Source organism: Pseudorca crassidens, chromosome 17, assembly GCF_039906515.1.
Source record: "Pseudorca crassidens isolate mPseCra1 chromosome 17, mPseCra1.hap1, whole genome shotgun sequence".
Taxonomy (NCBI): domain Eukaryota; kingdom Metazoa; phylum Chordata; class Mammalia; order Artiodactyla; family Delphinidae; genus Pseudorca; species Pseudorca crassidens.
The window spans coordinates 37,212,361-37,234,434 of NC_090312.1; the positions used below are offsets into that span (position 1 = coordinate 37,212,361).

General features: G+C 37.3%; 1 protein-coding gene across 2 annotated transcripts in view; it reads right to left on the reverse strand.

Annotated features, from left to right (window-relative positions):
- SPAG1 (sperm associated antigen 1) overlaps positions 1-22,074 on the reverse strand; it is a 98,599-nt gene that overhangs the window by 48,409 nt on the left and 28,116 nt on the right. For both annotated transcript variants that reach the window (XM_067711627.1, XM_067711628.1), the window contains 3 exons: positions 21,901-22,031; positions 18,843-18,949; positions 8,854-9,013 (listed from right to left, as the gene is read on the reverse strand). In XM_067711627.1, coding sequence (XP_067567728.1) covers positions 8,854-9,013; positions 18,843-18,949; positions 21,901-22,031 — 398 coding nt within the window. The remainder of the gene's footprint in view (positions 1-8,853; positions 9,014-18,842; positions 18,950-21,900; positions 22,032-22,074) is intronic.

Here is a 22,074-nt window from a genome sequence, read left to right on the forward strand (position 1 = left end):
AAGGCAAATACTAACAGCCATAAAAGGGGAAATCGACAGTAACACAATCATAGTAGGGGACTTTAACACCCCACTTTCACCAATGGACAGATCACCCAAAATGAAAATAAATAAGGAAACACAAGCATTAAATGATATATTAAACAAGATGGGCTTAATTGATATTTATAGGACATTCCTATCAAAAACAAGAGAATAAACTTTCTTCTCAAGTGCTCATGGAACATTCTCCAGGATAGATCATACCCTGGGTCACAAATCAAGCCTTGGTAAATTTAAGAAAATTGAAATCATATCAAGTAAATTTTCCGACCAAAATGCTATGAGACTAGATATCAATTACAGGAAAAAATCTGTAAAAAATACAAATACATGGAGGCTAAACAATACACTGCTTAATAACCAAGAGATCACTGAAGAAATCAAAGTGGAAATCAAAAAAATACCTAGAAACGGGCTTCCCTGGTGGCGCAGTGGTTGGGAGTCCGCCTGCAGATGCAGGGGACATGGGTTCGTGCTCTGGTCCAGGAAGATCCCACATGCCGTGGAGCGGCTGGGTCCACGAGCCATGGCCGCTGGGCATGTGCATCCAGAGCCTGTGCTCCACAACGGGAGGGGCCGCGACAGTGAGAGGCCCACTTATTGCAAAAAAAAAAAAAAAAAAAAACCTAGAAACAAATGACAATGAAAACACGATGACACTAAACCTATGGGATGCAGCAAAATCAGTACTAAGAGGGAAGTTTATAGTAATACAATACTACCTTAAGAAACAAGAAGCATCTCAAATAAACTAGCTAACTTTACACCTAAAGAGATTAGAGAAAGAAGAACAAAATACCCCCAAAATTAGCAGAAGGAAAGAAATCATAAAGATCAGATCAGAAATAAATGAAAAAGAAATGAAGGAAACGATAGCAAAGATCAATAAAACTAAAAGCTGGTTCTTTGAGAAAATAAACAAAATTGATAAACCATTAGCAAGACTCATCTAGAAAAAAAGGGAGAACACTAAAATCGATAGAATTAGAAATGAAAAAGGGGAAGTAACAACTGACACTGCAGAAATACAAAGGATCATGAGAGATTACTACAAGCAACTCTATGCCAATAAAATGGACAACCTGGAAGAAATGGACAAATTCTTAGAAAAGCACAACCTTCTGAGACTGAACCAGGCAGAAACAGAAAATATAAACAGACCAATCACAAGCACTGAAATTGAAACTGTGATTAAAAATCTTCCAACAAACAAAAGCCCAGGACCAGATGGCTTCACAGGAAAATTCTATCAAACATTTATAGAAGAGGTAACACCTATTCTCCTGAGGGAAGAACACTCCCAAACTCATTCTACAAGGCCACCATCATCCTGATACCAAAACCAAAACGTCACAAAGATGTCACAAAGAAAGAAAACTACAGGCCAATATCACTGATGAACACAGATGCAAAAATCCTCAACAAAATACTAGCAAACAGAATCCAACAGCACATTAAAAGTGTCATACACCATGATCATACACATACAAAAGTATCATACACCATGATCAAGTGGGGTTATCCCAGGAATGCAAGGATTCTTCTATATACACAAATCAATCAATGTGATACACCATATTAACAAATTGAAGGAGAAAAACCATAGGACCATCTCAACAGATGCAGAAAAAGCTATCGACAAAATTCAACACCCATTTATGATAAAAAAACCCTCCAAAAGTAAGCATAGATGGAACTTATCTCAACATAACAAAGGCCATACATGACAAACCCACAGCCAACGTCGTCCTCAATGGTGAAGAACTGAAACCATTTCCACTAAGATCTGGAACAAGACAAGGTTGCCCACCCTCACCACTATTATTCATAGTTTTGGAGTTTTAGCCACAGCAATCAGAGAAGAAATAAAAGGAATCCATATGGGTAAAGAAGAAGTAAAGCTTTCACTGTTTGCAGATGACATGATACTATACGTAGAGAATCCTAAAGATGCTACCAGAAAACTGCTAGAGCAAATCGATGAGTTTGGTAAAGTAGCAGGATATAAAATTAATGCACAGAAATCTCTTGCATTCCTATACGCTAATGAAAAATCTAAGGAAACATTCCCATTTACCATGGCAACAAAAGAATAAAACATCTAGGAATAAACTTACTTAAGGAGAGAAAAGACCTGTGTGCAGAAAACTATAAGACACTGATGAAAGAAATTAAAGATGATACAAATAGATGTAGAGATATACCATGTTCTTGGATTGGAAGAATCAATATTGTGAAAATGACTATACTACCAAAGCAATCTACAGATTCAATGCAATTCCTATCAAACTACCACTGGCATTTTTCACAGAACCTGAACAAAAAATTGCACAATTTGTATGGAAACACAAAAGACCCCAAATAGCCAAAGCAATTTTGAGAAAGAAAAATGGAGCTGGAGGAATCAGGCTCCCTGACTTCAGACTATACTACAAAGCTACAGTAAATAAGAGAGTACGGTACTGGCACGAAAACAGAGATATAGATCAATGGAACAGGATAGAAAGCCCAGAGATAAACCCATGCACATATGGTGACCTTATCTTTCATAAAGGAGGCAAGAATATACAATGGAGAAAAGACAGCCTCTTCAATAAGTGGTGCTGGGAAACTGGGCAGCTACATGTAAAAATAAATGAAATTAGAACACTCCCTAACACCATACACAAAAATAAACTCAAAATGGATTAAAGACCCAAATGTAAGGCTAGACACTATAAAACTCTTAGAGGAAAACATAGGCAGAACACTCTATGACATAAATCACAGCAAGATCCTTTTTGACCCACCTCCTAAAGAAATGGAAATAAAAACAAAAATAAACACATGGGGCCTAATGAAACTTAAAAGCTTTTGCACAGCAAAGGAAAACATAAACAAGACCAAAAGACAACCCTCAGAATGGGAGAAAATATTTGCTAATGAAGCAAATGACAAAGGATTAATCTCTAAAATTTACAAGCAGCTCATGCAGCTGAATATCAGAAAAACAAGCAACCCAATCCAAAAATGGGCAGGACCTAAATAGACATTTCTCCAAAGAAGATATACAGACTGCCAACAAACACATGAAAGAATGCTCAACATCAGTAATCATCAGAGTAATGCAAATCAAAACTACCATGAGGTATCACCTCACACCAGTCAGAATGGCCATCATCGAAAAATCTACAAACAATAAATGCTGGAGAGGGAGTGGAGAAAAGGGAACCCTCTTGCACTGTTGGTGGGAATGTAAATTAATACAGCCACTATGGAGAACAGTATGGAGGTTCGTTAAAAAACTAAAAATAGAACTACCATATGACCCAGCAATCCCACTACTGGGCATAAACCCTGAGAAAACCGTATTTCAAAAAGAGTCATGTACCACAGTGTTCATTGCAGCTCTATTTACAATAGCCAGGACTTGGAAGCAACCTAAGTGTCCATCGACAGATGAATGGATAAACAAGATGTGACACATATATACAATGGAATATTACTCAGCCATAAAAAGAAACAAAATTGAGTTACTTGTAGTGAAGTGGATGGACCTAGAGTCTGTCATACAGAGTGAAGTAAGTCAGAAAGAGAAAAACAAATACCATATGCTAACACATATATATGGAATCTAAAAAAAAAAAAAAGGTTATGAAGAACCTAGGGGTAGGACAGGAATAAAGACGCAGCCCTACTAGAGAATGGATTTGAGGACATGGGGAGGGGTAAGGGTAAGCTGGGACAAAGTGAGAGAGTGGCATGGACATATATATACTACCAAATATAAAATCAATAGCTAGTGGATAGCAGCCGCATAGCACGGGAGATCAAATCTGTGCTTTGTGACCACTTAGAAGGGTGGGATAGGGAGGGTGGGAGGGAGATGCAAGAGGGAAGAGATATGGGGATATATGTATATGTATAGCTGATTCACTGTGTTATAAAGGAGAAACTAACACAGCATTGTAAAGCAATTATACTCCAATAAAGATATTTTTTAAAAAGGCAGAGAAAAATCAATGAAACATTTGAAAAAATCAATAACATTGATAAACCTCGAACTAGACTGACAAACAAAAAAGAGAGAAAACACAAATCGCCACTCTCAGGAAGAGAGGATATCACTACAGGTCAATCAGACATTAAAGCTATAATAAGGGAGTACTATGAACTGTGCTTATAAATTCAACAACTTGGATGAAATGGACCAATTTTTTTGAAACTACTAAACTCAGGATTCACTGAAGAAAAACACAGATAACCTAAACAGTTGTATGTCTACTAAAGAAATTAAATTTGTAATTTTAAATCTTTCACAAAAGAACCTCCAGGCCCAGATGATTTCACTGGCAAATTCTACCAAATTTTAAAAGAAGTAATATCAATTCTACACAATCTCTTTTAGAAAACAGAAGTGGTGGAAGCACATTCCAGCTCCCAACTTTTCTGACGTTGCCATTATCCTGATACCAAAACCAGACATGTACAGTACAAAAAAAAAGAAAAACTATAGTCCAATGTCTCTCATGAACATAGATGCAAAAATCCTCAACAAGATAATAACAGACAAAATCCTGAAAAGAATAATACATGATGATTGATGGGGTTTATCCCAAGAATTCAAGGCTAGCTCAACTTTTGAAAATCAATCAACATAATCCAATATACTAACAGATTACAGAAGAAAAACCACATGATCAAATCAATTTCTGCAGAAAAAGTATTTGAAAAGTTTACATCAATTTGAGATGAAAAGTTCACATCAATTTGAGATTAAAAGTCACAGTCATGTAGAAATAGAAAGTTACTTCCTTAATTTGATGAAGCCCATCTCTCAAAAACCCACAGTTAACAGAAAACTTAATGACGGAAGACTGAATGCTTGCCCTCTAAGATTAAGAACAAAGCTCATGGTTGTTCACTCTCACCATGTTTATTCAACACCATAGCCCTTAGCCAGTTCAATAAAGTAAGAAAAAGAAAGAAAAGAGGTATAGATTGGAAATTAGAAAAATAAAACTGTTCTTATCCGCAGACCATGTAATTGTCTATGAAAAGAATTCCAAGGAGTCTACAAAAAGAATCCTGGAACTTATCAGTGAGTTAGCAAGACTGCAAGATACAAGGTCAACATATTTTTTAAAATAAATGAATTTTCATATTCTAGCAATGAACAATTCAATTTTCAATTTTCTGAAATTAAAAAAATATTCTTTACAATAGCTCCAAAAAATCTAAATACGTAAGTATAAATTTGTCAAAGTATGTGCAGTATCTGTGTGCTGAAAACTTAAAAAACACTAATGAAAAAAATCAAAGAAGACCTAAATAAGTGGAGAGATATACCATGTTCATGGAGAGATATACCACATTCATGGATTGGAAAAATCCATATAGTTAAAAATTCATATAGTCATTTCTTCCCTATATTGATTTATAAATTCAATGCAGTTCCAATCAAATTCCCAGCATGACTTTTTTTAGGTATAAAAGAACTGATTTAACTACCTCATATTTGCTGTCCAATTATACTCTACTATATACTATAGCGATATACAGTGGGAAATTCCTTGTGTTTTGCAGTGAGTAGAAATATAGATTTTAGTAGTATAACAAACAGGCTTGTGGTAAAATAGTCATCAAATATACGTGACTGTTAAGTGATTTTATGTAATAAAGAAATATACTTGAATATTAAGAGAAGTTGGAGGAATGCAGCATGTGAAAAATAAAATATAATTGAAAAACACCTGATTTTAAAACTATGTGAAAGGCAAAGGAACTAGAATAGCCAAACTATTTTGAAAAAAAGAATAAAGCTGAAGGAATCACACTACCTGATTTTAAGACTTACTATAAAACTACAGCACTCGAGATAGTGTGGTATTGACAAAGGGACAGACACATAGGTCAGTGGAGAAGAACTGAACCCAGCGTTAGATTCTATTGGCTACACAAATATGGCCAACTGATTTTTTTACAAAGGTGCAAAGGCAGTTCAAAGGAGTAAGGATAGTTTTCATCAAATGGTTTTGGAACAATTGGACATCCATATGCAAAAAAGTGAAACTCAATCTAATCCTCACACTTCATAGAAAAATTAACTCAGTATGGCTAAGTGAAATAAGTCAGACAGAGAAAGATAAACACCACATGATCTCATTTATATGTGGAATCTAAAAAGAAAAACCAAACCGAACTCATAGAGAACAGACTGATAGTTGCCAGAGGCGTATCTGTGTGTGTGTGTGTGTGTGTGTGTGTGTTTCTGTGTGTGTGTGTACATGTGCACATGTGTGCAATGGGTGAAGGGAGTCAAAAGGCACAAACTTCCAGTTATAAAATAAGTCATGGGGATGTAATGTACAGCATAGTGACTAGAGTTAATAATACTCTATTATATATTTGAAACTTGCTAAAAGAGATCTTAAAAGTTCTCATCACAAGAAAAAATTTTTTTAATATTAATAGCAGCTCTATTCATAAATACCAAATACTGGAGAAAACCCAAATGTCCTTCAACAAATGAAAGGATAAACAAGCTGCAGTATATCCATATAATGGTGTATTTACTCAGTAATAAAAAGGAATAAATCAAAGATACATGCAACTACATGAATGAATCTCAGTGACATTACACTAAGTTGAGGAAGCTAGTCTCAAAAGGTTATATACTCTCTGATTCCATTTATATGACATTCTGGAAAAGGTGAAACTACAGAAACAGAGAATAGATCAACGGCTACCAAGGCTTGGGGTGATAGAAGGGTTTGGCTAAAATGAAAGCAAAAAGAGGTGTTCTTTTTTGCCTTCCTTTTAGCCAACAATTTGTGATAAAATTGTTCTGGATCCTGACGGTGGTGGCTGTTACATGAAATTATACACGTGTTAGAACTGTATACCAAAAAGTCCATTTTTACTATATGTAAATTTTAAAAAATAATTTAAAAATAGTGGCAATTGATACAGTTTATATTATATCTTGTTCCAGATAAGATTTTAAATGATTTCCTTTAATTGTAAGATGCTTGGCTAATTATCTTAAGCTAAATATAAACATAAGAAAAACATTTGCTCCCAGAACTTGCTTAAAGGTGAGCGTCAATCGGGACTTCCCTGGGTGGCGCAGTGGTTAAGAATCCGCCTGCCAATGCGAGGGACATGGGTTCAATCCCTGGTCCGGGAAGATCCCACATGCCGTGGAGCAGCTAAACCCGTGCGCGGCAACTACTGAGCCTGCGCTCTGGAGCCGGCAAGCCACAATTACTGAGCCCGTGTGCCACAACTACTGAAGCCTGCGTGCCTAGAGCCCGTGCTTGGCAACAAGAGAAGCCACCACAATGAAAAGCCCACGCACCGCAATGAAGAGGAGCCCACGCTCGCCGCAACTAAAGAAAGCCCGCATGCAGCAACAAAGACCCAACACAGCCAAAAATAAATAAATAAATAAATTTATTTATTTAAGAAAAAAAAGGTGAGCCTCAATCCTTGAAAATCTGCTTACCTTAAACTCTCCTTTTTATCCCTTTGATGCTCTCACTTTCTTTTCCATCTTTCTTGGGTGCTCTACTCTGCCTCATCTCTTTCCCCCTTCTTTTCTGTGCTTTTTTCTTTATCCTAGCTTAACTGATCATATTTTAAGCTGATGTATATATTTTACACTATATATTTTGCCACGAATGAAAACAAACTTATACTCCTTGTTCTTTCTTTAAAGTTGAATGACTTGAACATTTTATATTTCCCTAAAATAAAATATTCTGTCAAATTACTTAAAGTTGGTTTTTACCTGTGAATGATTTTCAGAGCTGACATTTCCCCTTCAGTTGCTCAGGGGCTCTTAAGAAAAAAGAAAAACTTTTCCCCCCGGTCAAATGAAAAGGCAGATTTTTTCCCCTTAAAGTTGATGTAATTTTCATTGTCTTATATTATGAAGATTAAGCTTTATATAGTCTAGATTCTTTTTTTTTAAATTACATCAAAAGTGAAATTGCATATTTTTTTAAAAAAATTGAGAGGCACGCATAGCTACAGGGCATTCCAACAGTGCATTCATTTTTAGGCAAACAACCCCTTTGAAGCCAACATATTTGTTTGCAACCAAGTAGCTATATATAAAACAATCATCTAAGAGATGGACATAAAGTTAACTTGCAAATGGTTGGTGTCACAGAGGCAGCCATTTGTGTTTAAAGGTGATAATCAGGAATTAAACTGAGCACTAGAAAAGATGTCAGATTATGAAGGAAAATGGGTTTGGGAGATTGTATTAAGAAAAAGACTTTTTTTACGGTATGCGGGCCTCTCACTGTTGTGGCCTCTCCCTTTGCAGGGCACAGGCTCTGGACGCACAGGCCCAGGGCACAGGCTCTGGACGCGCAGGCCCAGCCAGGCTAGGCTCACGGGCCTAGCCACTCCACAGCATGTGGGATCTTCCCGGACCGGGGCACGAACCCGTGTCCCCTGCATCGGCAGGCGGACTCTCAACCACTGCGCCACCAGGGAAGCCCCAAGAAAAAGATTTAGACTTATCGTGGTGATAATTTCACAATACATACAAATATTGAATCATTATGTTGTACACCTGAAACTAACATAATATTATAAGTCAATTATACCGCAATAAGAAAAAAAAATAAAAAGAAATGAGCTGTGTTAAGAAAAAGATGAAGGAAAAACCTGCTTGTAGACTTACAAGGTAAAGGCTAGAAAAATTTGGTAGACTAAGAATTTCTGTACAAAGAGAAAATTTGAGCCCGCTCATCATATAACAAGATAGGGTTGGTTTTTTTTTTTTTTTGCATAAACCAAAGAGAAAAGATGTCTTACTGTTATCTCCAATGCCATCTTCATGTTTTCTTCCACTGTCCTTTTCATTTTCATCTTCTGAGTTTTCTACTTCCTGAATAACCATCCTTTTCCCTTTGGTTTGAGTCTCAGATGCAGGTTCAGAATTTTTCAGATCTCTTTCAACCTCTAACAAGGTTTTCTGAAACATAATCGCCACATTAAAGAAAACTTTTACCTTTAATAAAAAGTATAACCATTCTTGCAAGTAAGAATATCAAGATATTAAAAAGTGAATAAAGATAACTAAGATAAAGCTTCTTATGGTGGTCTTTATTTTTCTTTTCAAACAACTTCACTGCTTTGTCTGATTAGAACTATACATGTCCACTGTAAAAAACTTAAAGCATAACAAGTATAAAAGAAGGAAGAAAAAAATCATCTGAAATCCTGCCACTCAGATAAACTACTGACATTCTGATGATCATCTTCCTGGATATATTTGTATGCATATACAAACAGAGGTGTCCAGTTTTATACAAATTAAACCATACTATACATGTTTTTTTAAGAGTCATGTTGAAAGTTCTTTAATATTTTATGCCAACTAGAAATTTAAAAAAATATATCAAACCATTTTGCTTCCTTCCTCATCTTTAACACCTTACTGAGGTATAATTGACATAAACTGCACATACTTAAAGAGCACAAGTTTTAATAGATTTTGATATAATAATAAACATATCCATCATTCACAAAACATTTCTTCCTATCTTTTTGTTATGATTCCCTTTTGCTCATCCCTGCAACCACTGTTCTTTCTGTTACGATAGATTAGTTTGTATTTTCCAGTTTTTTATATAAGTAGAATCATAATACATGTACTCTTTTTGTCTGGCTTCTTTCACTTAGCATAATTATTTTGAAATTTATCCATGTCGTCTTATGAACCTATTAGTTCATTCCCTTTTATTGTTCAGTAGTATTCTATTATATGCTTATAAAACGATTTGTTTATCCATTCACCTATTGATGGACATTTTAGGCTATTTTCAGTTTTTGGCAATTACAAATGAAGCCATTATAAACATTCGTGCTTAAATCTTTGTATGGACATATGCTTGTATTTTTCTTGGTGAATACTCGGAGTGGAATGACTGGGTCATGCGGTAGGCGTATGATTATTTTGTTTAACTTTTTACCTGTATTCCAAAGCAGTGGGATCATTTTATATTCCCAAGTTTCAGTTCTCCCACATGCCCACCAACACTTAGTATGGTCAATCATTTTCATTTTAGCTGTCTAACAGGTTTGTAGTGGTATCTCTTGTGGTTTTATGTTTCTCTAATGACTAATGACATTGAGCATCTTTTCATGTGCTTATTTTCCATTCACATAACTTTTGGTGACGTGTCTGATCAAATATCTTGCTTATTTTTCATCAACCTGTTTGTTTTCTTGAGTTTTTAAAGTTCTGTATATATTCAGGACACAAGCCCTTTGTTGGATACATGATTGCAAATATTTTCCCCCAGTCTATGGCTTGTCTTTTTATTCTTCTGATAGAATAAATAAAAACTTTTTAATTTTGATGAAGCCCAATTATCAACTTTTTATAGATTATGCCTCTGTGTCACACCTAAGGAATATTTGTCTCATCCAAGGTCATAAAGATTTTCTCTTATGTCTTCTTCTAGAACTTTCATACTCCAAGTCTTATATTAAGGTATATGATCCGCTCTGAGTTAATCTTTACATATGGTTAAGGTAAAAATGCATTTGGTTAAGGTCTAAAGTTAATATGTAAACATGAACTTATGTTGGATAGTAAAATTAAAAGTGGTTTTCCTTGTTTCAATTTTTTTTTAGAATATTAAAATGCTAACTTTTTAATGAACATACCATTATAAAAAGGAAATACTATGGGGTGAAGATGTGTTCCTAAGCTGCACCCTAAACCTAATCCACTGAAATGCTGACTTGATAAATGCAGCTGATACAGTAGGGACATCAGCTGCCTCTCAGAAAGAGTTAGATAACCTGAAAGGTATGTGGAAACAGTGACAACTTATTGGTGGAAGACAGTTCTCCAGGGGTTTCCCATATTTCTGAATATATTGTAAGCAGAGGAGCTAAACCACCTTTGTTCTAGACTTTTTTTTTTCTTTGATTTATAACAACAGGAATTTATTTCTCAGTTCTGAAGACTGGGAAGTCCAAGTTTAAGGTGCTAGCAGATTTGGTTTCTGGTGAGGGCCTGCTTTATGGTTCACTGACAGCTGTGTTCCTGCTGTATCTGCACTTGGTGAAAGGGACCTAGATTATCTTTTTAAGGATGTTTGTACTGACAACAGCCCTGGGAAATAGAGAATGCCCTATCCGGGCATTCTGCCGCCCACACGGAACTTGGTGGCCAGGGTAACGGACATGAGCTTCAAGCTCATCAGCTTGCCATGCCATGAGTAGCAAAGTCTTTTGTGCCTGACCCAGGAATCTTGTATATTCTTCTAGGCCACCTTGCTAATTTACATGTAGGGTAAACTCTCAGGCCCTTCACAGCTCTTGACACTTACCTCCACTCCTTAGGATTGAATACAGATCCCCTAAGTGCATATCTGAGTCAGTTTACTGTTAGAGATGCTATGGTTACCACGCAAATTAAGGAATAAACACTCTTTTATGGCCATCAAGCTCCTGCTTAATCCTACCTAGGAAAGTTCTACACCATTTGCATAATAAATTGAACTTGGCTCAAAGAAAAGAACTGCCTACAAAGCTTCAGGAAAGAGAAAATTATTTGTCCTTCAGGAGTAGGTTTATGATTTTGGACAATTTAAGAGCCAGCTTTCTTCCACTTCAAATAGACGTTAACACTGGGAATATCTGAGATGTACCTCTCTCTTTTTTTTTTTAACATCTTTATTGGAGTATAATTGCTTTACAATGGTATGTTAGTTTCTGCTTTATAAACAAGTGAATCAGCTATACATATAAATATATCCCCATATCTCTTCCCTCTTGCGACTCCCTCCCACCCTCCCTATCCCACTCCTCTAGGTGGTCACGAAGCACCAAGCTGATCTCCCTGTGCTATGTGGCTACTTCCCGTGAGCTATCGGTTTTACATTCGGTAGTGTATATATGTCCATGCCACTCTCTCACTTTGTCCCAGCTTCCCCTTCCCCCTCCCCGTGTCCTCAAGTCCATTCTCTGCATCCACCTCACTACAAATAACTCAATTTCGTTTCTTTTTGTGGCTGAGTAATATGCCACTGTTTATATGTGCCACATCTTCTTTATCCATTCATCTGTCGATGGACACTTACGTTGCTTCCATGTCCTAGCTACTGTAAATAGAGCTGCAATGAACATTGTGGTACATGACTATTTTTTGAATTATGGTTTTCTCAGGGTATATGTCCAGTAGTGGGATTGCTGGGTCGTATGGTAGTTCTATTTTTAGTTTTTTAAGGAACCTCCATACTGTTCTCCATAGTGGCTGTATCAGTTTCCACTCCCTCCAACAGTGCAAGAGAGTTCCCTTTTCTCCACACCCTCTCCAGCATTTGTTGTTTGTAGATTTTTTGATGAAGTTCATTCTAAATGGTGTGAAGTGATACCTCACTGCAGTTTTAATTTGCATTTCTCTAATAATTAGTGATGTTGAGCAGCTTCTCATGTGCTTCTTGGCCATCTGTATATCTTCTTTGGAGAAATGTCTATTTAGGTCTTCTGCCCATTTGTGGATTGGGCTGTATGTTTTTTTGATATTGAGCTGCAAGAGCTGCTTGTAAATTTTGGAAATTAATCCTTTGTCAGTTGCTTCATTTGCAAATATTTTCTCTCATTCTGAGGGTTGTCTTTTCGTGCTGTTTATGTTTTCCTTTGCTGTTCAAAAGCTTTTAAGTTTCATTAGGTCCCATGTGTTTATTTTTGTTTTTATTTCCATTTCTCTAGGAGCTGGGTCAAAAAGGATCTTGCTGTGATTTATGTCATAGAGTGCTCTGCCTATGTTTTCCTCTAGGAGTTTTAGAGTGTCTGGCCTTACATTTAGGTCTTTAATCCATTTTGAGCTTATTTTTGTGGTGTTAGGGAGTGTTCTAATTTCATCCTTTTACATGTAGCTGTCCAGTTTTCCCAGCACCATTTATTGAAGAGGCTGTCTTTTCTCCATTGTATATCCTTGCCTCCTTTATCAAAAATAAGGTGACCATATGTGCTTGGGTTTATCTCTGGGCTTTCTATCCTGTTCCATCGATCTATATTTCTGTTTTTGTGCCAGTACAATACTGTCTTGATTGCTGTAGCTTTGTAGTATAGTCTGAAGTCAGGGAGCCTGATTCCTCCAGGTCCATTTTTCTTTCTCAAGATTGCTTTGGCTATACGGGATCTTTTGTGTTTTCATACAAATTATGCAATTTTTTGTTCCAGTTCTGTGAAAATATGCCAGTGGTAGTGTGATAGGGGTTGCACTGAATCCGTAGATTGCTTTGGGTAGTATAGTCATTTTCGCAATGTTGATTCTTCCAATCCAAGAACATGGTATATCTCTCCATCTATTTGTATCATCTTTAATTTCTTTCATCAGTGTGTTATAGTTTTCTGCATACAGGTCTTTTGTCTTTTTAGGTAGGTTTGTTCCTAGGTGTGTTATTCTTTTTGTTGCAATGGTACATGGGAGTGTTTCCATAATTTCACTTTCAAATTTTTCATCATTAGTGTAAAGGAATGCAAGAGATTTCTGTGCATTAATTTTACATCCTGCTATTTTACCAAATTCATTGATTACCTGTAGTAGTTTTTCAGTAGCATCTTTAGGATTCTCTATGTATAGTATCACATCAACTGCAAACAGTGACAGCTTTACTTCTTTCCGATATGGATTCCTTTTATTTCTTTTTCTTCTCTGCTTGCTGTGGCTAAAACTTCCAAAACTATGTTGAATAATAGTGGTAAGAGTGGGCATCCTTGTCTTGTTCCTGATCTTAGTGGAAATGGTTACAGTTTTTCACCATTGAGTATGATGTTGGCCGTGGGTTTGTCATATATGGCCTTTATTATGCTGAAGTAAGTTCCATGTATGCCTACTTTCTGGAGGGTTTTTATCATAAATGGGTGCTGAATTTTGTTGAAAGCTTTTTCTGCATCTATTGAGATGATCATATGGTTTTTATTCAATTTGTTAATATGGTGTATCACATTGATTAATTTGCATATATTGAAGTTTCCTTGCATTCCTGAGATAAACCCCACGTGATCATGGTGTACAATCCGTTTAATGTGATGTTGGATTCTGTTTGCTAGTATTTTGTTGACGATTTTTGAATCTATGTTTATCAGTGATATTGGCCTGTAGTTTTGTGACTTCTTTGTCTGGTTTTGGTATCAGGGTGATGGTGGCCTCGTAGAATGAGTTTGAGGGTGTTCCTCCCTCTGCTATATTTTGGAAGAGTTTGACAAGGATAGGTGTTAGCTCTTCTATAAATATTTGATAGAATTTTCTTGTGAAGCCATGTGGTCCTGGGCTTTTGTTTGTTGGAAGAGTTTTAATCAGTTTCAATTTCTGTGCTTGTGATTGGTCTCTTCATATTTTCTATTTCTCCCTGTTTCAGTCTCAGAAGGTTGTGCTTTTCTAAGAATTTGTCCATTTCTTCCAGGTTGTCCATTTTATTGGCATAGAGTTGCTTGTAGTAATCTCTCATGTGATCCTTTGTATTTCTCATGATCCTTTGTATTTCTGCAGTGTCAGTTGTTACTTCTCCTTTTTCATTTCTAATTCTATTGATTTGAGTCTTCTCCCTTTTTTTTCTTGATGAGTCTGGCTAATGGTTTATCAATTTTGTTTTTCTTCTCAAAGAACCAGCTTTTAATTTTATTGATTTTTTGCTATTTTTTCCTTCATTTATTTCTGATCTGATCTTTATGATTTCTTTCCTTCTGCTAACTTTGGGGGTTTTGGTTCTTCTTTCTCTAATTGCTTTAGGTGTAAAGTTAGGTTGTTTCTTTGAGACGTTTCTTGTTTCTCTTAAGGTAGTATTGTATCGCTATAAACTTCCCTCTTAGTACTGATTTTGCTACATCCCATAGGTTTAGTGTCATAATGTTTTCATTGTCCTTTGTTTCTAGGTATTTTTTGATTTCCACTTTGATTTCTTCAGTGATCTTTTGGTTATTAAGCAGTGTATTGTTTAGCCTCCATGTGTTTGTATTTTTTACAGATCTTTTCCTGTAATTAATATCTAGTCTCACAGCATTGTGGTCGGAAAAGATACTTGATACGATTTGAATTTTCTTAAATTCACCAAGCCTTGATTTGTGACCCAAGATATGATCTATCCTGGAGAATGTTCCATGAGCACTTGAGAAGAAAGTGTATTCTGTTGTTTTGGGATGGAATGTCCTATAAATATCAATTAGGTCCATCTTGTTTAATGTATCATTTAAAGCTTGTGTTACGTTATTTATTTTCATTTTGGATGATCTGTCCATTGGTGAAAGTGGGGTGTTAACGTCCCCTACTATGATTGTGTTACTGTCAATTTCCCCTTTTATGGCTGTTAGCATTTGCCTTATGTATTGAGGTGCTCCTATGTTGGGTGCATAAATATTTACAATTGTCATATCTTCTTCTTGTATTGAGCCCTTGATCATTATGTAGTGTCCTTCTTTGTCTGTGGTAATAGTCTTTACTTTAAATTATATTTTGTCTGATATGAGAATTGCTACTCCAGCTTACTTTTGATTTCCATTTTCATGGAATATCTTTTTCCATCCCCTTTCAGTCTGTATGTGTCCTTAGGTCTGAAGTGGGTCTCTTGTAGACAGCGTAAGTACGGGTCTTGTTTTTGTATACATTCAGCCAGTCTGTTTCTTTTGGTTGGAGCATTTAATCCATTTACATTTAAGGTAATTACTGATGTGTATGTTCCTATTAACATTTTCTAAATTTTTGTCGTTTGTTATTGTAGGTCTTTTCCTTCTCCTGTGTTTCCTGCCTAGAAAAGTTCCTTGAGCATTTGTTGTAAAGCTTGTTTGGTGGTGCTGTATTCTCTTAGGTTCTGTTTGTCTGTAAAGGTTTTAATTTCTCTGTTGAATCTGAATGAGATCCTTGCTGGGTAGAGTAATCTTGGGTGTAGGTTTTTCCCTTTCATCACTTTAAATATGTCCTGCCACTCCCTTCTGGCTTGCACAGTTTCTGCTGAAAGATCAGCTGTTAACCTTATGGGGAGTCCCTTGTATGTTGTTGTTTTTCCCTTGATGCTCTTAATATTTTTTCTCTGTATTTAAATTTTGATAGTTTGATTAATACGTGTCTTGGCATGTTTCTCCTTGGATTTATCCTGTATGGGACTCTGCGCTTCCTGGAGTTGACTATTTTCTTTCCCATGTTAGGGAAGTTTTCAACTATAATCTCATCAAATATTTTCTTTCTTTTTCTCTTCTTTTTCAGGGACCCGTATAATTCGAATGTTGGTGCGTTTAATGTTGTCCCAGAGGTCTCTGAGACTGTCCTCAATTCTTTCCATTCTTTTTTCTTTATTCTGCTCTGCAGTAGTTATTTCCACTATTTTATCTTCCAGGTCACTTATCTGTTCTTCTTCTTCAGTTATTCTGCTATTGATTCCTTCTAGAGAATTTTTATTTCATTCATTGTGTTGTTCATCATTGTTTGTTTGCTCTTTAGTTCTTCTAGGTCCTTGTTAAACGTTTGTTGTATTTTCTCCATTCTATTTCCAAGATTTTGGATCACCTTTACTATCATTATTCTGAATTCTTTTTCAGGTAGACTGCCTATTTCCTCTTCATTTATTTGGTCTGGTGGGTTTTTACCTTGCTCCTTCATCTGATGTGTGTTTCTCTGTCTTCTCATTTTGCTTAACTTACTGTGTTTGGGGTCTCCTTTTCGCAGGCTGCAGATTTGTAGTTCCCATTGTTTTTGGCGTCTACCCCCACTGGCTATGGTTGGCTCAGTGGGTTGTGTAGGCTTCCCTGTGGAGGGGACTGGTGCCTGTGTTCCGGTGGATGAGGCTGGATCTTGTCTTTCTGGTGGGCAGGTCTGTGTCTGGTGGTGTGTTTTGCATTTTCTATGATCTGATTATGATTTTAGGCAGCCTTTCTGAAGGGTGGGGTTGTGTTCCTGCCTTGCTAGTTGTTTGGCATAGGGTGTACAGCACTGTTGCTTGCTGGTCGTTGAGTGGAGCTGGGTCTTGGCGTTGAGATGGAGATTTCTGGGATATTTTTGCTGTTTGATATTACATGGAGCTGGGAGGTCTGTGGTGGACCAATGTCCTGAACTCAGCTCTCCCACCTCAGAGGCACAGGCCTGACTCCCAGCCTGGTCACCAAGACCCTGTCACCCACACAGCTCAGAATAAAAGGGAGAAAAAAAGAAAGAAGGGAAGTAAAAAATAAATAAAATAAAGTTATAAAATAAAGAATAATTTTTAAAAATAAAAACAAAATTTGAAAATAATAAAATAGAAAGAAGAGAGCAACCAAACCAAAGAACAGTTCCACCAATGATAACAGATGCTAAAAACTATACTAAAAGAACCCCCAAAAAACGGACAGACAGAACCCTAGGACAAATGGTAAAAGCAAAGCTATACAGACAAAATCACAGAAGCATACACATACACACTCACAAAAAGAGAAAAAGGAAAAAATATATATATATATATATCATTGCTTCCAAAGTCCACTCCCTCAATTTGGGATGATTCGTTGTCTATTCAGGTATTCCACAGATGCAGGGTACATCAAGTTGATTGTGGAGATTTAATCCTCTGCTCCTGAGGCTGCTGGGAGAGATTTCCCTTTCTCCTCTTTGTTTGCACAGCTCCTGGGGTTCAGCTTTGGATTTGGCCCTGCCTCTGCGTGTAAGTCGCCTGAGGGCTTCTGTTCCCGCTCAGACAGGACGGGGTTAAAGGAGCATCTGATTAGGGGGCTCTGGCTCCCTAAGGCCGGGGGCAGGCCGGGTACGGAATGTGGGGCAAGCCTGCGGTGGCAGAGGCCGGTGTGATGTTGCAACAGCCTGAGGCGTGCCATGTGTTCTCCTGGGGAAGTTGTCCCTGGATCACAGGACCCTGGTAGTGGCAGGCTGCACAGGCTCCCAGGAGGGGAGGTGTGGATAGTGACCTATGCTTGCACACAGGCTTCTTGGTGGCTGCAGCAGCAGCCTTAGCATTTCATGCCCGTCTCTGCGGTCCATGCTGATAGCCGCGGCTCATGCCCACCTCTGGAGCTTGTTTCGGCAGTGCTCTGAATCCCCTCTCCTTGCGCACCACAGAACGAGGCAAGAAAAAGTCTCTTGCCTCTTCGGCAGTTCCAGACTTTTCCCCCCAGACTCCCTCCCAGCTAGCTGTGGTGCAGTAGCCCCCTTCAGGCTATGTTCACACAGCCAACCCCAGTCCTCTCCCTGGGATCTGATCTCCGAAGCCAGAGCCTCAGCTCCCAGCCCCCGCCCGCCCCGGCAGGTGAGAAGACAAGCCTCTCGGGCTGGTGAGTGCGGGTCAGCACCGATCCTCTGTGCAGGAATGTCTCTGCTTTGCCCTCCACACCCGTTGCTGCGCTCTTCTCCGTGGCCCCGAAGCTTCCCCCCCTCCGCCACGTGCAGTCTCCGTCCACGAAGGGGCTTCCTAGTGTGTGGAAAGCTTTCCTCCTTCACAGCCCCCTCCCACTGGTGCAGGTCCCTTCCCTATTCTTTTGTCTCTGCTTTTTCTTTTCTATTTTGCCCTACCCAGGTACGTGGGGAGTTTCTTGCCTTTTGGGAGGTCTGGGTTCTTCTGTCAGCGCTCAGTAGGTGTTCTGTAGGAGTTGTTCCACATGTAGATGTATTTCTGATGTATCTGTGGGAAGGAAGGTGATCTCCACATCTTACTCTTCCACCATCTTGAAGCTCCTCATACCTATTTCTTAAAGCTGTGTCCTAATCCTCGACATCATTTTTCCAGCAAGACTGATATCATTTTAACATAAATACAGAAACAGCAAACTATAGAATTAGGTGAGGTATCACTTTCTGTACTTACTTTGGCCAACTCATTATCAGGTTCAACAGTCAGTACTTTATTCAAATCTTTTATAGCTTCCTGGAGCTTGTTTTGATGTTTATACGTAGTGGCACGGCGCAGAAGAGCTGAAAATTTACCAAAATAAAAGACATACTTTAACATATGGCATTATGGTTATAACACACTTTTCAAGTGTAAGTATATATGTAACATAGAACAGTTTAGAATGCAATTGTGCAAACTACACTAACTTCCAATGACCTGGCCCTCTGGGTGCTCCAGTCCCTGCCAGCTCCTCCAAGGGCTGAGAGACTCGGTACCTCACCCCTCAGAAGCACCATGCTGTGCTACAATAATGGGAAGGTCTTCACTAAACAGTAACACGTTCCTCCTTATAATCATCACTAGTATTATTTCCACTTTATGAACATTTAGAAAACCCCTCCTTTAAATTTAGTACATTACTGACCAGCACCTGACCCAGAATCTGGGCTGTTAGTGAAATCTCTATAGCACAGGGAACTGAAGGAATCCTGGTGATTATGTCAACTAGGTTCAGAAATTGAATACTTTAGCAATTTGTATCAGGGTTTTTTTTTTTTTTTTGTAGGTTACAATATCTAATTTGATCATTTTTTAATACTGAAATGAATGCCTTCCTAGTCCAATTGTTATTAATTATATAATGAGAGAATTTTGTGTAGTTAGACATGATTTTGAAAAGAATCAGTCTTGGTAATTCTGAAAAGTGAGATATTTATATCTGATTTAATACACTTCTATTTTTTTATTTTAGATTTTTTTTTTTTGATGTGGACCATTTTTAAAGTCTTTATGGAATTTGTTACAATAATGCTTCTGTTTTATGTTTGGGTTTTTTGGCCACAGGCATGTAGGATCTTAGCTTCCCAACCAGGCATTGAACCCACACCCCCTGCATTGGAATGTGAAGTCTTAACCACTGGACTGCCAGGGAAGTCCCAATATGCTATTTTAAAACATAAATTTCACTAGTTTGATTTTAGTCCTAGAATGAGCCACGAAAATCTAGAGGATAAATCATTTTATCATAAGTGTAATCAAAATTGTAGCGTAAGTACAAGTTTAGCTTTTACTATTACTACTCAGATTTTAGAAGGGATTGTCCATAAAGAAATATTCATGATATAACAATTACCATTTTTAAAGACTTTTTACTTTGGAAAATACTTTAGATTCACATAAAGTTGCAAAGCTAATACAGATAGTTCTCATATACCTTCACCTAGCTTTCACTAATGCTAACATCTTATATGTAACTACGGTATTTTTGCCAAAACTAAGAAAATAACATTGGTACAATACTGTCAACTAAACTACAGGCTTTCTTTGGATTTCACCAATTTCTCCACTAATGTCCTTTTTCTGTTCCAGGATGTAATCAAATACCACATTGCATTCAGAGCAATTATTTTTTGAGTAAAAAATAAAATTTTGAACAGGAAGATATTTATCCACTTAAGAAAACCTAAGACTTTTCAATGCTTTATGGCCATAATGATGGCCATAGTGGCTCTGTCAAATTTTTTTTTAAATAGTGAAGATTCTGGTGCTTAAGGAATTATTCAATCAAGGAAGAATGAAAACAGAAGGCCATTCTACTGGCAGAAGAGTAGCACAGAGTAGCACAGTGGTTGAATGTGGGCTCCTGATGTCTCATCCAGTGTTGAGTCCTGGCTCTGTCACTTACTAGCAGTGTGATCTTAGGTGAGTTGTTCAATCTCTCTATGCCTCAGTGTCCTTTTGTAAAATGAGTGTGCTAATAATAGTACCTGCACATTTACTGAGCTGTTGTGAAAATTAATGGAGTTAATACATGTACTACATGGCACAGGGCCTGGCACAGTGATGGTGTGGGCCCATCAGGAGATCGTAAAACCTTTACCAGGCACCTGCCTAAAGCTGGGAGCCCACTGGTACTCTGTGATAGAGACAACATACAGGCATGGGAGAACTCTACTGGGGAAAGGAGAGCAATCCATTATGATGACAGTCAGTCTGATGCACCGGGATCCACCCTCAGCACAACCATGGTTTCTGCCCATCCATGTTTGTAGGCATGTGAAGAAAAATTAAGTGGTTATATTTATCTGAATCTGTAAGTATTTAAAGAAATAGAATGAGTCTGTTATAATTTATGCCACTTCCTTTTGGAATGACTCCCTGATAACAGAAAAGGAGAGTGGAGTCTGACTTGCATACTTCAGGCTCGGACCACAGCAAGGTGGTGCAGTCACTGAGACAGGAAATCAGAAAAGAGGACAGGTGTTGGTGGAAAGACGTAGTCAGTTTTAGACACATTTAATTTAAAATGTCTATGGACATCTAGGTGGAAAAGCCCACAAAGCAGCTGGTAGAAAGTTCTAGAGCTCTGGTGTGGACTTATTGTATTATATTAATACATATTTTTAAATCTATATTAAATTATACTTAAATTTATTTTTGAATAAAAAGATACAGTTCAATAAGCCAGTCACGAAAAGATAAATACTGTATGATTTCATTCATATGACATACCTAAAATAATAAAATCACAGAGACAGAAAGTAGACTGGTGGTTGCCAGAGGCTGGGGTGGGTGGAGAGAATAGAGAGTTGCGGTTTAATGGGTGCACTTTCAGATTTAAAAAGTTCTGGAGATGGATGGTAGTGATGAATGTACTTAATACCACCGAACTATTCACTTAAAAATGATTAAGGTGGTAAATTTTATGTTATGTCAATTTTACCACAATAAAAAAAAAATTGAAAGAAAAAAACACAAACCACAATTCAAATGCAAGCATGAGATATTTCTTTTAAAACACATGTACACTTTATTCAATCAGTCATCTGGGATTATTAGCTACTTCAATGCAAATAATTAGGAACTTAAATTCCAAGTTAAACTTGAAATTAAAAGTAACTTGAGTAAGGTAATGATTCACATATAGAAATTTGAGTTTATCTGAAATATTTTTAGTGTAAATATAAGTGTCTACAAATGGTCTTTAACAGATCCTGTTGCAAATTTAAAGGTATTCTATAAACACTTTTACCCTTTAAGTTCCCAGGTTCTAACTCCAAGACCTTTTCACAATCCTGAAAAGCACTATTCCAGTTCTGTAATTTGAGTTCTGCTTGAGCACGATTGTTATAGGCTGCTACCGTGGGAAGCACTGATATGCTCCTGTAAAAGAAACACTTAATGGCAACAAGCAGATGACAGGAAA